Below are 16667 nucleotides of genomic sequence, written 5' to 3'. Positions count from 1 at the left end.
CGTGTGTTGGGTAGCTCTCATGCAGAATTAAATGACCTTTTTTGTCTTATCTTAATTCTCTTCCAAATTGACTTTCAGATTAGTTTTCCCAAGTTTCTGTGGTATAGAGAAACCCTGCCTTTGACTTTAAGTCAAGATCATCTCAGTAGGGTTACTTAAGGAGGATGAAATTAGCACCACAGAGAATCAGACTTTTGATGCAGAGAAAATATTAAATCATGTCAAAATCAGAATTTGGCACATACTTTATCCCAGTTTATATTGACCAAGGTTTACTAGAGTAAAGAATAGAGGAAATAGCCTTGACATTTCCATGCAGGAAAAAGTGAATAAAAAGTGGGAGAGGTTCATATTTTTCTTTTGAGTAGCTTACCTACTAGAAAGATGCCATGTGTTTAAAAAGCCTTTATTGTGCGATTTAGATTATGATGTTAGAGAGAATTGTGCAGATGAATTCAAATGAGATCAATATAAAGATGTGTTAATCAGTACAGGAATGCAGCATAGTTCTGCTTTCTACTCTGCTGCATTTTATTTTCCAAACACCCTGAGAATATAGATGGGAATAAGTTGGTTTGGATGGGAGTAAGTTTGTGTTTTGGTCCCAGAGTATTTTTTCTGTTCTGATTTCATTCTATATTTTTTAACCCATAATCATAGAATCATAGAATCATTAAGGTTGGAAAAGACCTCCATGATCATCTAGTCCAACCATCCCCCTACCACCAATATTACCCAGTACACCATGTCCCTAAGTACCATATCCAGCCTTTCCCTCTGAACTCCTGACTTGATCTAAAGGTACGGATTTGATTTGCTAAACAGTATTTTTACATGAGTGTAATTCCTTTTCAGGAGTCGTTTCTCGTTTGCATTGTTGTTACTCAAACTAGGAATCAGATTTGTATACCTCATGCTAATTGTCTCGAGAAGCACTATGGGCAGTTTGAACCCAGTTCTGTACTGGCTTACACTTTTTTCAGGTGCTTGTATCAGCACAAAATGTATGTAAAATTGCTGTATTGTGTGTGATTTTATTCCAGCTTGATGTGGTCCACAGTAGTGGCAAAATGGGCTCAAATGTGAAGAGGTTAATTGATAGATGTATCACAACTACAGTCTAGAGAGTCCTGCAGCCCCTTCCTGACTTTTTTGGGAAAACCTATCCCCTCCCCTGGTGTTTGATCATAGGACTTTTTCATTAAGACAGGATACCTTACTTCATGCATGACAATAGCTTGTCATCCCATAGGCTGAGCTGAACTTTCAGGCAATTGAATTTCTTTTCTTCTGAAAACTGGGAGCAGTACAATCACACCGTTTCAAAAACGCACACAAGTTTCTAAAACAGGCATATTTCATCATCTCAAAATTTTCCCTTACCCCACAAGTGAAATTAGAGTTTTGCTCTTGAACTAAGAAGCAAAACAGAACTGCATTATTTTGCGTTCTCCTGCCAAAGCCTTGTGGTCTGCTTGTGCCTCTTGACCCTGCTCAGTCTGTTTTGGGTGCAAGCCAAGGAAAGAAAGATTGACCCATGAAAGGCCACTGGTTTTCACACTGTCTTTGCCACTGTCACTTCCTGAGAAGCAGTGTCAACTAACATACATAAAGGTCTGTGCTGCTTATGATAGATTTTTGACTCTTTTTAATGCTAACTTGGCTATCTTGGAGTTACACAGCAAGAGAGAAGTAACTCTCTCTTTCTGTGCCATAGCCCTGCTGTCCTCACAGATTCTGAGGTTGTATTATTAATTCTATTGAGAATTTAGAAACACCATACTAGAGAAAGCTACAGATGCTACTAGCAATTACAAGAAAAAAAAAAAAAAAAAAAACTTTCTTCACTCTTCTCCCTCTGTAAAACAATATTTTGATTCCTTTTTCCTGTACACCTACAAAATTCATCCTGTCTGTACTATGATGGAAATAATCTGAACACCAGAAGTTAATTGATGCTCCTTTTCCCACAGTCCATACCAGTGAGAACCTAGTATCCTCCCTTGCCTGGCACTTCTTTGCCTGCTGCATACTGTAATGAAATGATGACACCTCCTTTGGCAGAGCCTCTCCTCTCTCCCACAGGCTCTCTGGCAATGAAAGTCTGCAGGAAGGACTCTTTAGCAATCAAACTCAGCAACAGGCCTTCCAAGCGAGAGCTGGAGGAAAAGAACATCCTCCCCATGCAGACTGATGAGGAGAGACTCGAACTTAGGCAGCAGATTGGGACAAAGTTAACAAGGTAGGAGACAAATGTTTTTCTAGCTGTTGCTTTTCAAAATATGTGGTGGGACACAGCTTTTATCCTTACTCTGCAAACATTTGAGATCTGTTTGGTCACAACATTTAAGAGGAAAAGCCAAGGAGAAAAAAAGGCTCTAGGCATCATATCTACTTTCCTGTAACTTCCCATACAGGGTCCTATCCTGGCATATTTTATAGGATCTTTGGTTAAGTACCAGCACAAACTCTGTGGGTTTAGATGTTTTCAGTGCACTGTTGGGATAAGTTCAGCTTTGATAATATTTAGGACTGTAGCTTTTGGTGCCATTTGATAGGCTATTGGTTTGAACAGAGGACAGAGGAATAGCTTTCTCTCTTGACTGAGTCTCTGCTGAGTAGCTGAGTCTTTTTCTGATCCAGAATACTTCTGTCCTTCAGTACATGTTTTTGTTGTGTCAGACTTGAACAGATTTACTTTCATAGTCTCTTTCATCTTCATAACAGCATTTATTCACCAGCTGTTCTGTTTTTCTGTATTGCATGGCACATAGAGTGCTGGCCATTAAAGGAAGATTTCTATCAAGAAATAGTAAAGCAAGGTCAGGTAGGAATGTCGAAGGACCTCCTGTGCTCCAGCCATAATTTCTGCTGTCAGTTTAATGCTGTTATATTGTCAGCTCAGTGGTGTGAAGAGCTAGTGATTGCTATTAGTTGCTCTCTGGTGTGACTCTGAGAAAATCACAAAGAGACCAGTCAGTTTTTTTGTTGGCTTTTTTTGGGGGAGAGGCTCCTTTTCTTGCAGGGAAGTGAGTACACCGCTGCCATGTTGTACAGACAGGAAGAATAAAAGCTTCTGGTACCTCAGTCATGATTTTACCTACTTTTTTATGACCAGTCCCATCTATCTTCTCTTCAGAATAAAGTATCCACATTTTTCCAGCCCATCTTTGAAAGATTTCATTTGTGCTGAGTCATGCTTAGCCTTCTCCAAAACCTGTCTAATTCTTTAGTGCTCTTTTGAAGGGCCTCAGCAGTGATGACCAAAGTATACAAGTGGTGCTGCACTGTTGCAGGGTGCCACAACTGTTCAGTCCAGTCTTTGTTCAGCCTAATAACTCATTAATCTACAGCTGCACATAGAGCTGTAGAGCACAAAGAGCAGTGCGTGATAGCAAGGTCTCAGTCCTTGCCTTATATGATTAATTTTGAACCCTTTGAGATATGTGAGTTGAAATTTTTGTCTGTTAGTGTATCTTGATCTGCACTGCTTGACCTTGCAATGGCATTAAACAACATTTCCACTGTGCTGCCTATTTGCCTAAATTAGTAGGGTTTTTCAGAAATTTTACATCTCTGATTAAGGTAAATAGTGCCATTTGTGAACCTCAGCTCTGCACAGCTCACTGTACCCCAGGTGATTTTTATTGAGTATTTTATCTCTCACCATTCCAAAACATGCTTTTTCCCCACTAAAGAATGTTTCTTAAGCATGTGTCTTTTTAACAAGGGAAGCTAATTTTGGCAATACTCAGAATCCCTCTGATGTAAGCCCCATATTGTCACAACATCATTGTTTCCTCAAATGTATTTGTTCCTATTTTCTCTGCTCATTCACAGTATGAGGTACAATGCTTGATCTTTTCTTGTCCTGTAGGTAGGACTTAGGGGTAATCACAAATGTTTCAAATAGTTAAAACTGTGTATATTCAAACTTAAAAAATGGCTTAGCCACTGTTGCTTCATTTCCATATGTTACAAGTGTAATGTCACTGAAATTGGTAGAATTTCACAAGCCTTACCTAGAATAATACAGTTTCCAGTCTGACCTTTTAATTACAAGTATTTACTATTTAGTATTTCACCATTTTGAATAATCAATAAATATGAGAAGAAAACCATTTTCATCAGCTCTAGTATGCAAAAAGCCACAGGTATTTCAGCACCAAAAGGAGAGTGCATGTCTTACCAGTGCTTTGTATCTAAATGTGATGTATCCATGTATACAGGCTGACAAATATGTAGAGGGAATATTTCAATTTGGACAATATTTTTGTACTGTCCAGACTTCGTTACTGAGTCTTTTGCCATTGTCACACAATGATGCAAATGACAAGCAAAATTAAAGTAGTGAAGCATTTATAGTCTTTAGAGAAGATGTGAGATGCCGACTATAATTGCAGTCGGCAATTTTGGATTTCAGAGAGATCTGTACTGTTCTACCAATGGCCTTCTATGGATTAAAATATCCAGCCAATGAAATCACATAATCTACTTATAGAAGTTAAAAAAAAAAAAAAAGGCAGAATAAAAACTTCAGCAAATAGTTATTGTTGTCTGCAATTGATCCAATAATTTTCAGCAAGTGGCTGATTGGGATACTTCCGTATTTATGCATAATCCTCACAATATTTCGTTTGGAAGAGCTCATTAGCTGCAACATTTGGCAGATCAGAATTTAGTACTATGAAGAGAATGTAATTTTTAAAGAAACTTATAGTCAGGCATATTGAGAGATTGACCATTTACATACTATGTGGGACCAAAATCATCCCAGGTGTATTTCCTCCAGTGCTATTAGCATTATAGCAGGAATCAATTTGGCTCAAAACTGTTTGTTCATGTCCTATTTAAAAGTAGTGTGGAGCTCCTGAATCTCCAGGTTATCACAGACAATTGTTATGACTTTATAATTGCATTTGCAGAATGCAATAGGAGAATAGTGTTCTGACTTACACCAGAGCAGTGGTAGGGATGAGGCTGCAGAGACTGTATCTTATGGCAGAATCTGGCCCACTACACACCTGAGTGTTAGCTCATCCATGAGACAGATCAGGACCTTTGTGGCCTACCAGAGTAACATTTCACACAAATGTAGTGCTTTACTGGTGTCTAACCTGTATCAAGGCTCAGCAAATGCAGACCCAAGTGAAAATGGATGTTACTGCCCAAGACCACAAAACATGCCCTGCATATGGTGGTGCCCAGACTGCTTCATGGCAGTCTTTACACAGCAATTGCAGCAACTAATTAGAAGACCATTTCCTCCAAGCAAGCCAGAATGGACTACTTCAAAGTGTGATAACTGCTCTGAAGCCAGGAGCAAAAATAGTGAATTACTATGCAGAACTTAAGCTTATAACCACATGTAACTTGGGGATAGTAAGTGGATGCTAGAGGCCATGTTCTTAGCTGCTAAAAACCATTATAACTCCATTAACTTCCATTCTGAAATGCAGACTTGTCTGCACTAAATAAATCTTTAAGTGGGTATGGTTTTCTTCTCTGCCTAGTGGGCTAATAACTCATTAATCTACAGCTGCCAAACTCCTCAGTTTTATCCCTTTGGTGCTTGCATAACTTCACAACTGCACAAATGCATGTAAGTGGCCATAAGCTAGAAAGAGGAAAACAGAACCCTGAATGTTAAGAAGCAGAGGGAAAAGATGAATTTCTGCCTTTCACTGGTCATTCTAGCTGTCTAACCTGAATTATACTGGTTGCCCAGTCATTCAGCTTAGAGCAGGAAAGAGGGACTGGATTTTGCTTTAGGTGGCTATCAGGGAGAGGACTAACATGTACTGGCATGATACTGCAGTACCCTGGTATGGAGATGGATGCTTCAGTCTCTGCACTTCTGTTTCCCCAAGGAATCATAATGGTGATCATAAGAAACCACACAGTCAATGTATTATTTAGTAAACACAAAAGCCCTTTAGAGAAAATCTATCTATATATTTATTTATAGCCATGCACTACAAGAGACTTTTCTGAGGATTTTGCACTACCTTGAAGTGGTAAGACCTCATTTCTTTGCACCTCTTTCACAAAGCCTCTCCCATACCTTGAGACAACTGTGGCTGATCTGCTATAAAAGAGGCTTTCTAAAGCACTTTTTTTTTTTTTTTTTGAGTCTCTTAAACCCCAACAGTAGCAAAGGGGCTCATTAGCAGTTAGATACAGAAGTACTGAAGCTGAGATTTGTCCACTGTGACTCTGTCCACTGCTTTTCAAGAATGCATGGCATTGTCCTTATCTGATTTCACTGAATTGCTTCCTTCTGGCTTTTCAAACCTCCTGGAACAGGATCATCTAATTGTACAAAAAAATCTGATAATCCAGAATTATACGCATCACTTTCCCTAACAGTTAGAATCAATGGTAAGGGAACTGGTTGCTTCTTGATAGTCACAGTATCTTAGCAGTGTCATGTCTGCATCATCAGCACACTCCTGCCCACCTCAGGGCAGAGGACAGGCTGGCTGCAAGTCACAAGGCAGGGGAGATGCATAAAGGCTGTCGATAGGCAAGCAGTGTGTGTGTCAGGGGACTGCTGCCCATCATTGGCAGATGCCACAGGCAATCCAGTAAGATTTCACAGTCTGTGTTGTGCTGCTGCAAAGAGTTGTCAGTTGTAGGAGTCATATTTAACCATGCCCAGTGTGGAAGCAAAGAGAGATGAAGTAGGGAAGCAGCTGTCTGCACATTAACTAACAAAAATAATTAAATTAGAAGCAAATAAACAAGCAAGAGTCTTGCAAGAGTCTTGAAATTTGCAGACATTACCTCTTGCTTCTCTTATGACTTTGAGTGAGGGACATCTGAGTCCTGTGAGTGTGTGTATATGTTCCACTGTCTTTAAAGCAGTGCGTCAGTAGCAAGCTTCTCTGCCAGATATACAGTAGTGCCCTGTTGTTTACTGTATAGTCCTAGATTTATGCACTCTGTAATGCATGATGGGGTGCTGTCCCTACAACAGTGAGTGGAAAATCTTGATCTGAATCAATGTAAATAATACATTGCAAGTATTGCAAGAAAAAGGATAGGAAGAAGGAAAATGAATCAGAGACACTATGCATGCACATGACTGTAAATATGTACACATGAGATATGGACATACACACCTGCCAGATGTCTTACTAGCCCCATTGATGCTTTGGAAATGGTTCAGAGATGTCTGTGATTTGGAAATGTAACATGACAAGTCATACATCTCATTATGGAATGGCAAGTTTGACAGATGATGGTCATCTACTATCTCAATCAGAAAGGTAATCTACTCTCCACATTTCCCAATCAATACTATATCTTTCTCAGCTGTGCTGAAAAATGCTGCCTAGAAATAGAGAACCTGACATGAAGTGAACTTGGTGAATTGCCACAGATATAAACAATTGCCTTTGAGTTTAGAATGTCATGTGTCTGCTGTAAGGTTTTTGCATATGTCCACATCAGGTGCCAGTTAGCTGTGTGTCCCTCTGTGTGTGGGTAAGTATGCAGGAGAAAGAGCATACAAGTATTTGTAAACAGTAGAAGAGACGTACACTAGAGAGTAGAAAAATTGGACAATATGGGAGAAGGATAGCATTTGCAGAGTCACCATGAAGTTGGCAGAGTTATTACCAGTGTTAAGGATGAGTCAGTCTGCAGGGTTTTCCAGTTGTTGCTTAGGTAGATGGATCACTTTCAAGGCTTTTCTCCAAAAGTTGCTTCCACCTTAAACATAATGCCTGTGGAAGACAGTCCAGTAGTTTTGGCCAGTTGTACTTTTCAGATGGACAAGCCCAAATCAAGAGCAGCATGATGAGAGGAGATGTTATCATCATTGTATTGATGAACGTTCTCTTTCAGGAGGGTTGCTAGAACACTGTCCAAAATAATAAATTTGACTAACGTTCCAGTTCACTAAATCAAGTGTTTACTTTCACCTGTGAAACAGGCTTGGATCTGTTGATTGCACCCATCACTTGACAGCTTGCTGTCACTGTCCCTGTCCCAGCCATTTGTCAGGTGCTATTAGGCAGAGCAGGACTTCCCTCTCTGCCCTCTCTTCCTGAGTCTGTGCTAGTATGGCTGACCATCCAGCCGCCTGGCTGATTTTTTGGCTGTTTGCCTCCAGGTTCCCATTTCTCACATCAACAGGTCTTTTATTTCAGGCCAAGAAAAAAGAAAGAACACATCTGAACTTTATGAGAGCAAGCAGACCACATCTTGCCATGTGGAGGAAGCACTGAGAATGGCAGAGGCCCACTGCCGTGGCCAGGTACAGGCCACTTGGTAGTGCCATAGTCATGGCTCCCCAGGATGCTGGTCTGTGAGGTACATGCCCTGCAAATGTACAGCGGTTCCTTCAGAAGCTTGAGGGGACCAAACAATCCAGAGATCATTTTTTACTCACTAAAATATTCTGCTGTGAAGAGAGGCAGCTTTTTGAAACAATTAATTATTTAAACTGTGTTGCAGTGCCAATGAGGGGAGGTTTTGTTCAGCCAGAGGATGGCAACAAGATGACCCCTGACAAGCATGGCTGGATCTTCTAATACCCATTCATCCAGCACCGTGGAGAGCATTTTGTTCCCTCCTCATTTCAGAGTAATTTAGGGATAGAAAGAGTGGACAGACAGTAGGATTAGGCTTTACTCACAGTCCTTATTTTGTTGGGTAACATTAAATAATTTCTTCGTAATTGTCTCTGATGTCTGCAATTCTCATGGTTATTGTTAGCTTTCGCTAATGAGAGAAAAACAAGTGCCTAAAGCAAGAGCTCATCTATAACCCCTAACAGCAGAATGCATGTGTGTGGTCCTTGCATCTTTACACATTGAGTGCTGGGTATAAATCACACAGAAAATGGAATTGTGGTAAACAAGCTCATCTAAATCCTGGATTAGAAGGGAGGATCCAACAGTGCTAGATTCATGAATGGGGGTGACCGAAAAAAGCCACAGAGGGCCGAGCCTAGGTTTTAGCTGTGATGATAGCTAGGGGAAAATGGCAGTTTTGTTCCCTTCATTTGTGAGGAAGCTGTACTTCTGTGAGAAACCCCAAGAGAGTTTTCTAAATTGCCCTTGGCATCAAGAGGAAGGCAGCAAAAGCAGGCGACAAATTGAAACCAAGTTATCATTACACATCTGGGCTCAACTGCCAGGAACAAACACTCTAAGCAGAACAGATCTTGGTCCCATGCAGAGGTATAGATGAGATGGACTCTCAAGGCCCTCGTCAGCCCTGTTTTCTGTGATTGATATGCTGGCAAGCTCTGTTGCTCTGAAAGGAAGGGTGGCATTGTAGTTAAAATGCTCAGGGAAGGCTGCATCTTGCACAGGCTTTTTGACCTAAGGCAAGAGACTGAAAGATATACACATGCATATGTTTATAAATATATTTAATGTATGCTGGAGTCTCCAAATGTACATATATATACCTATGAATTTTTTTTTGGAAACAAATCTACCAGTTCACGAACTCTCATTGACAGCAAACTGTGTGCTTTCAAAAAAACCACCCAGCTATCAGGATCTCTTTAGACATCTAATGCTGTGTTTCAGTAGAACAAGGATTCTCGTTTCTGAACATGGTTTGGTCTTGTCTCTTAATGTCAGGAATTTTCATAGATATCATCATTGTCCATCACAGAAAAGCACAACTCTAACATCACAAATGATTCTATTACTATTGTTTTGATTTATGAGTTCAAACCACTAACAATATGTATTTGATTCATCTATGTAATTTTTGGTTAAGATTTGCTATGGCAAAAGGTCAGCGGAGCAATCCTGGAAGGGGGAACTAATGGTGCCACCAGAGAACATATTGCCCCTACATGCTCCCTTGCTTTTGGGATGAACAGTGTCCTTGACCCATGATCTGAATTGGCCCTGTCAGTGTGACCTCTCCTCTGTTGCAGCTCCAACTCAGAATGGGATGAATCCATGCCACCACCAGTGTTGCTCATCCAGAGTCAGCAAATGTTTTGCTATGCAGAAAATCAAAGCTTTGCACAGTGGATGCAGTTTTGCTGGCTGCAGACTGACCTTGTGCAGATGGGTCTCTCCATGTTAGAAGGTGGGGCTCCAAATGTGCACATACAATTTATTGCTGCTACAGAGGAAGAGACACTCTATGCTGAGGAGAGTAATGTTCTTAATGGTAGACAAGAGGCAGCAGGAAGCAGTGTTTGAGGGCAAAGTCTCCCCAGAGGCACCCAGGTGGCTACTGATGAAAAGGAAAATGTTGGCTCTGTATCAAAAGTTCCAATTTCAATCAGAGGTGTTGCCAGTCCAGGAAGACATTTGTTATTCCATGGATCTCTCACTACTCCCATTGCTTGCTTTCATGGAAGCAGTACAAATCATTCTGCTTTTTCATTGCAGCAACTGTTTCTCCCATCTTTTCTTTGCACAAGCCAAACCAGAATATATTATAGAGTTAGAATTTCCCCTTCATACTTCCTGTCCTCTTCAGCCCCCTAATTCTTTCTGCATTCTGTATTTGAGGTTTAACTTATTCTGTCAACACAGCCTAGACAAATATATTTAGTCTAACTTAGTTTCCTTTGCAGTTTCAATGGGGTGCGGTATCCTTCATTTCATGTCCTGAATTGATAGTGGTGTTGCTTTTAGTTGTCAATTCACTGTCAGCTTTTACCTCAGAGGAAGCCATGTTTCTCTGCTGAGCAAAATAATTCATGGTGATATATAGTGTATGTATAATATAATGAGTGCTTGTGGCAGTAACAAGGAAATAACTTGGGTCACTAATAGAAATGGTCTTTTATTTCTGCAGTAGTCAAGAGGCTATGTGAAGTCTACAGGGTGCTCTCTTTTGACAAGTATGACAAATATTAACAAAAACAGGTGAAACACAAATAGGGAAGTAGTTTCAAGATGTTATATTCTGGCTTTAAAAGAAGAAAAAGGTGTTTTTTTTTCTTTTGCTGTTTAATGCTGACAAATTTAGGGCAGCTCCATTAAGAACCAGCTCATAAATTTCCACCTTGAAAAAAATAACCATAAATCTTCACATTTGGTGCCTGCTGATTGCAGGGAGTTAATTACAAGAAAAAACAGTTGTTCAGATTGGATGACCTTGTAATTTCCGTAAAGGGAACAAACTAGATGGCAGTACAAGTAGATAAAAGAAGCAGACTGGCAGGAATAAACTTCACTTCATAGACTGGTGATTGTAAAATGGAGAAATTGCTTTTTGATCAAAATACCTAACCTCTTGCAGAATTTACAGTTTGCATTTTCCCCTCTATTATGGCCTATTTGGCAACACATGCAGGGATTAACAGAGGTCATCACAATAAAGGACTCAGACACAGAAAGTCATTTTTTTATCCTGACTCCAGTCTTTTATAAGCTTTTGAATATATATGTGTTCATATATCTGTGCCATGACTACTACTGTGAGCACAAGCAGGACAACTGGAGAAGTAACTATCTAACTTGTGCACAGGAATTTTATATGCAGGTTATTGTATGTGAATAAAAAACTTGAGTCCTGTAGTAAATAGGGTTTCATATATATTTGTTTTATATGGGATTAGATGTCTCTTGGACGAATGTACCTGTACAAAGAAAGCAAATATATTTATCATTACACCTGATAGAAGGTTTGAACTTTGCATGCTTTTCCTGATACATAAAATTAACACAAGGATCAGTTGGAGATGAAGACACTTCTTTGCATACATGTGGAAAAGTTACAATTGGTATTCTAGAGGAAAGTGCGGATGAGAATTATGCTCATGTTAAAGTGCACTGGGATTCATAACCACTGTGCAGACTATATGTGGAGATTAAACTCCTTTATCCTCAGTCTTGACCGTGTAAAATTACTATTTATGTTAATAACATTAACGAAGAGGAAGTATTCTCATGTGCAGTAGACCACATCAATGTATTTCTAAGTATGTAGCCTGCAATACTCATTGCTTGTCTTTCTGATGAAATTTGCAAACCATGTAACTGCAAGGAAAGCATGGGGTAAATTCAGCCACACGTTTTTTTACTGACATCCCTGAATTCAGGAGTCAACAGCACTGATGGCTAATAAGTAACAATAAAATATGCATTCAATAAACTGTACTTGCTAAATGAGCAAGCATTTGTAATGTCGGGCTGGATGATTTATCCTATAGAACATCTGATTTTTCAGCACGCTGGAAAAGTCCTTACAATTTCCTTTGTTGCACTAATCACAGAATCACAGAATATTAGGGATTGGAAGGGACCTTGAAAGATCGTCTAGTCAAAGCCCCCTGCTGGAGCAGGAACATCTATATCATATCACACAGAAACATATCCAGGCAGGTTTTGAAAGTCTCCAGAGAAGGAGACTCCACAACCCCCCTGGGCAGCCTGTTCCAGTGTTCTGTCACCCTCACTGTAAAAAGGTTTTGTCTCGTGTTTAAGCGGAACATCCTATGTTCCAGCTTACACCCATTGCCCCTTGTACTATTATTGGGTGTCACCAAGAAGAGCCTGGCTCCGTCCTCCTGACAGTCGCCCTTTACATATTTATAAATGTTAATAAGGTCACCTTTCAGTCTCCTCTTCTCCAAGCTAAAGAGACCCAGCTCCCTCAGCCTTTCCTCATAAGGGAGATGCTCCACTCCCTTAATCATCCTTGATCCTATTCAAGACAGAGATTGTCTTTCTGCCTTCCTGCAATCAACTGCCTTTGATTTAAAAGCAAGACTTGCAAGCAGCAGACCCTGACCTCAAATAGCAGGGGTTATGAAGACAGCAGCACTTGTGCAGGGCCGGGGGCTGCTGCTGCTAGTGAGGCCACAGAGGCAGCACTTTTGGGGATCTTGGTCATCTGGTGGGGTTGCAAATGGCAGCTCAGTTGTATCCAGGCCCTGTTGGGGAGCATCCAGACTGTTGCAAAATGGAATTAAATGCTATCCTCAAAAGGTTCTTGCAGAAGCTGCAGGGAAAGGTTCCTGGCCATTTGCCATGAAGGTCTTTTTGTCACTCCATCAGTTTGCTTGGAGTCAGGTTTACAGCTAGGCTAAACATACCACAGCTTCACATCAGTCTCAAGGTGGGGAGCAATTTCCCTGATGGGAATTTGGTGCCTTCTTGATTATTCTCATCAGGGCATCCTCTGGCTGCAACCAAAACCTCCTTTTCCCCTTTTAGAGGAAGGAATGGCTGATGTCCCAGGGCCAAAATGGCCACAGAGACTCCCTCCCTCCCTCCTTCCCTTTCCAGTTCCTGTTCCTTTCCACTCTCCGTTAACACTTTACTCTATTCGGTAGCCTTATTTTCTGAGATAGAGACATGGATATTGACAAGTACCATAGAGTTTTGTGACACTCCACCATCCACTTCATCTTCCCCTGCAGACTAAAAGATAGTGTAATATGCTACTGCAGTTAGAACAACTGCTAACATTTTACACTGCATTGTTTAATTCCAGTGAGTTAAGGTTTCCATCATGTTTTCTAATGAAAAAAGCTCTGCAGCAGTTCAAAGGTCTAGTTTTTGCCTCCACTGTGTGTGGCATATTTTTGGGAGGTACTTTTATTCCTTTTTTTCTTAATGATTCTTCTCTTCCAAGTCTTTATTCTTTCATACTTCTTCTTGTATTTCAGTAGTGCTAATAAATCCACCCCCACCCCCTGGTTCAAAGGTAATGTACAGTACTAGGCCTTGAAGGATTCTAGAGCAGATATAAAGAGAGTGATGGGGAAATGCAAGGCACCAGTGGAGAAATGATAGTCATAACAGCTCACTTGTCTCAGATTCCTCCCAGATTGTTGTGAACGTGAAATTTGGTTGTGCCTGAGATTTGGTCCACCCACCAGCCCTTCATTGTACCTTGCCTTTTTCTGAGCTCTGTTCCCTTGTCACTAGACATGTCACATTTTAACAATTAGGGCCAAAGTTAAAACTTTCAAGAGAAAACAATATTGCTTTGCTATTCAGTGTAAAAGTGTATCTGAAAGGATCAATTTGACCCAGCAGTACTAAGGATTTAGTATCATCTTGTTTTCTTTAACAATTCTTTTTAATGGTTATCATACAATTATAGGATCTGGAGATTCTAATGGAAATCATACAACTTTAGGATCCTGGGAGGAGGGCAAAAAGCCAGATCACAACACTGGACTTCAGGAGAGCAGACTTTGGTCTCTTTAAAGGTCTGCTTGGTAGACCACCATGGGAGAAGGCCCTGGAGAGAAGAGGAGCCCAAGAAAGCTGGTTAATATTCAGGGATGAACTCCTTGAAGTTCAAGAATGATCTGCTCCTAAAAGCAGGTAGTCAAGCAAAAGTGCCAGGAAGCCTGTATTGATGAAAAAGGAGCTCCTGGCCAAACTCAAATGCAAAAAGGAAGCATACGGAAGGCAGAAGCAGGGAGAGGTAACCTGAGAGGAATACAGAGGCACTGTCCAAGCATGCAGTTATGAAGATAGGAAGGTTTAAGCACAAATGGAAATATTTGTTGTCAGGGCTGTCAAAGGCAACAAGAGGGCTCCTATTCACACTTACACAGGTGGCAAAGAAAAACTAGGGCACTCTGCTGAATGAAGCAGGGGACCTGGTGACACAGCACATGGAAAAGGCTGAGGTACTGAATGCCTTCTCTGCATGTCTTTACTAGCAAGGCTGACCTTCAGGAGTTCCAGGTTCCAGGGACAGAAAATCTGTAGCAAGGAAGATGTATGCTTGGTGGAAGAGGATCAATTCAGGGAATACTTAAGCAAACTGGACATGTGTAAGTCTTTGATGGGGTGCTCTTACAAGTGCTGAGGGAGCTGGCTGATGGCATTCCAAGGCTACTATCAAAAATCTTTGAACAATCATAGTGACTGAGAGAAGTGTCCAAAGACTGGAGGAAAGTAAACATCACTCCAATCTCTAGGGCAAGAATGAGAACTCAGGCACCTGAAGGCCAGCCAACCAGACCTCTGTCTCTGGAAAAGTGATAGAGTAGCTAATCCTGAAAGCCTTTTCCAGGCAAATGGAGGACAAGAAAGTCATCAGGAGTAAGCAACATGGCTTCACCAAGGGGAAGTTATGCTTGACAAATTTGATAAACTCATGTGATGAACTGATTGACCTGGTAGACAAGGGGAGAGCAGTGGGAATTGTCTACCTGAACTTGAGTAAGGCTTTTGACATTGTCTCCCATAAGATCCTCCTAGAGAAATCGTTGAAATACGAGCTGGATGAGCAGACAGTAAAATGCATTGAAAGCTGTCTGAATGGCCAAGCTCAAAGGGTGGTGATCAGTGCCATGAAGTCTAGTTGAAGGCCAATTACCAGCAGTGTATCCCAGGGCTCCGTACTGGGTCCAGTGCTGTTAAACGTCTTCATTATTGATCTGGATGATGGAGCAGAGAGTTTGCCAATAACACAAAACTGGGAGCAGTAGCAGCTATTGCATAGGGTCATGCCACTGTTCAGTGGGACCTGAACTAGCTGGAGAAATTGTCTGACAGGAAACGCATGAAGTTCAACTAGGAGAAGTACCGAGTCCTGTACCTGGGGAAGAACAGCTCCTGCACCAGAACATGCTGGGGGACATCCAGCTAGAAAGCAGTTTGGCAGAAAAAGACCTGGGGGTCCTGGTGGACAAATTGAACATAAGTCAGCAATGTGTCCTTGTGTCCAGAATGCCAATAGTATACTGGGCTGCATTAGGAGGAGTTACCAGCAGGTCAATTAGATGATCCTTGCCCTCTACTCAGCACTGGCAAGATCACAGCTGTAGTACTGTGCCCAGTTCTGGGCTCACAGTAAAAGAGAGACATGGAGCTACTGGAGAGAGTCCAGCATAGGACCACAAAGATGTTTAAGAGATTGGGGCATCTCACATATGTGGAGAGGCTGAGAGAAGCAGGCCAGTTTAGCCTAGAGAAGAGGGGGCCTAAAGAGGAATCTTTTCAATGCATGTAAATGCCTGAATGGAGAGTGCAAAGAGGAAGGAGCCATGCCTCTTCTCAGTGGTGCCCAGTGACAGGACAAGAGGCAACAGTCACAAATTGAAACACAGGAGGTACTGTCTAAACATCAGGAACACTTTCTTACTGTGAGACTGAGCACAGCCACAGGTTTCCAAAGCTTGTTGTGTAGACGTCTCCTTGAAGGTATTCAAAAATCATCTGGGCATGGCCCCAAGCAACCTGTTCTGGACAGCCCTGCTTGAGCAGGCCCTTCCAACCTCAACCATTCAGTGACTGGCATCAGAGAGAGTTTACCAAGTAGTTTGAGAGTTAGCACCATCTTTGACTTTGAAGTACACAATGGTGTTGGGTGATTTTTGTAGGCCTTTGGCAGTGCAAAGCAGCCAAGTTCTGTCTCAGCCCCTCCAAATCCTGCCTACCTCCCATTCACTCTAAGGTTCTGTGAATGTATCTCGTAAAGCTATTCCAATACAATTCCTGACTTTTTTTTTCTGCTTTGTGTTACTTCATAATGACAATCCCGACAGACAATTTAGCTGGGTCACAAATTCTGGTAAATGTCTTAGTATGACATCTAGGCCATAAAAGTTTCTAGCTTACTTCAGTAATATTGGGTTAGCCCTTAAGACCATAATTTTCATGCTCTGCTCTGTGGAAAAAATTACTAGGACTCAGTTTCTAAACAAGAACATCTCACGGACACATTGTATTCATCCAACTTCTCTTAACAAACATTTCTCTCAG

General features: G+C 41.1%; 1 protein-coding gene across 1 annotated transcript in view; it reads left to right on the top strand.

Moving 5' to 3' along the window:
* PHACTR1 (phosphatase and actin regulator 1) overlaps positions 1 to 16667 on the top strand; it is a gene marked incomplete at its 5' end in the record, with an annotated part of 316860 nt that overhangs the window by 265037 nt on the left and 35156 nt on the right. The window contains one exon of the mRNA XM_082752655.1: positions 2086 to 2242. Coding sequence (XP_082608781.1) covers positions 2086 to 2242 — 157 coding nt within the window. The remainder of the gene's footprint in view (positions 1 to 2085; positions 2243 to 16667) is intronic.

Source organism: Aythya marila (genome assembly GCF_965140915.1).
Source record: "Aythya marila genome assembly, chromosome: 2".
NCBI classification, from domain to species: Eukaryota; Metazoa; Chordata; class Aves; order Anseriformes; family Anatidae; genus Aythya; species Aythya marila.
This window is presented reverse-complemented; position numbering and strand designations above follow the sequence as displayed.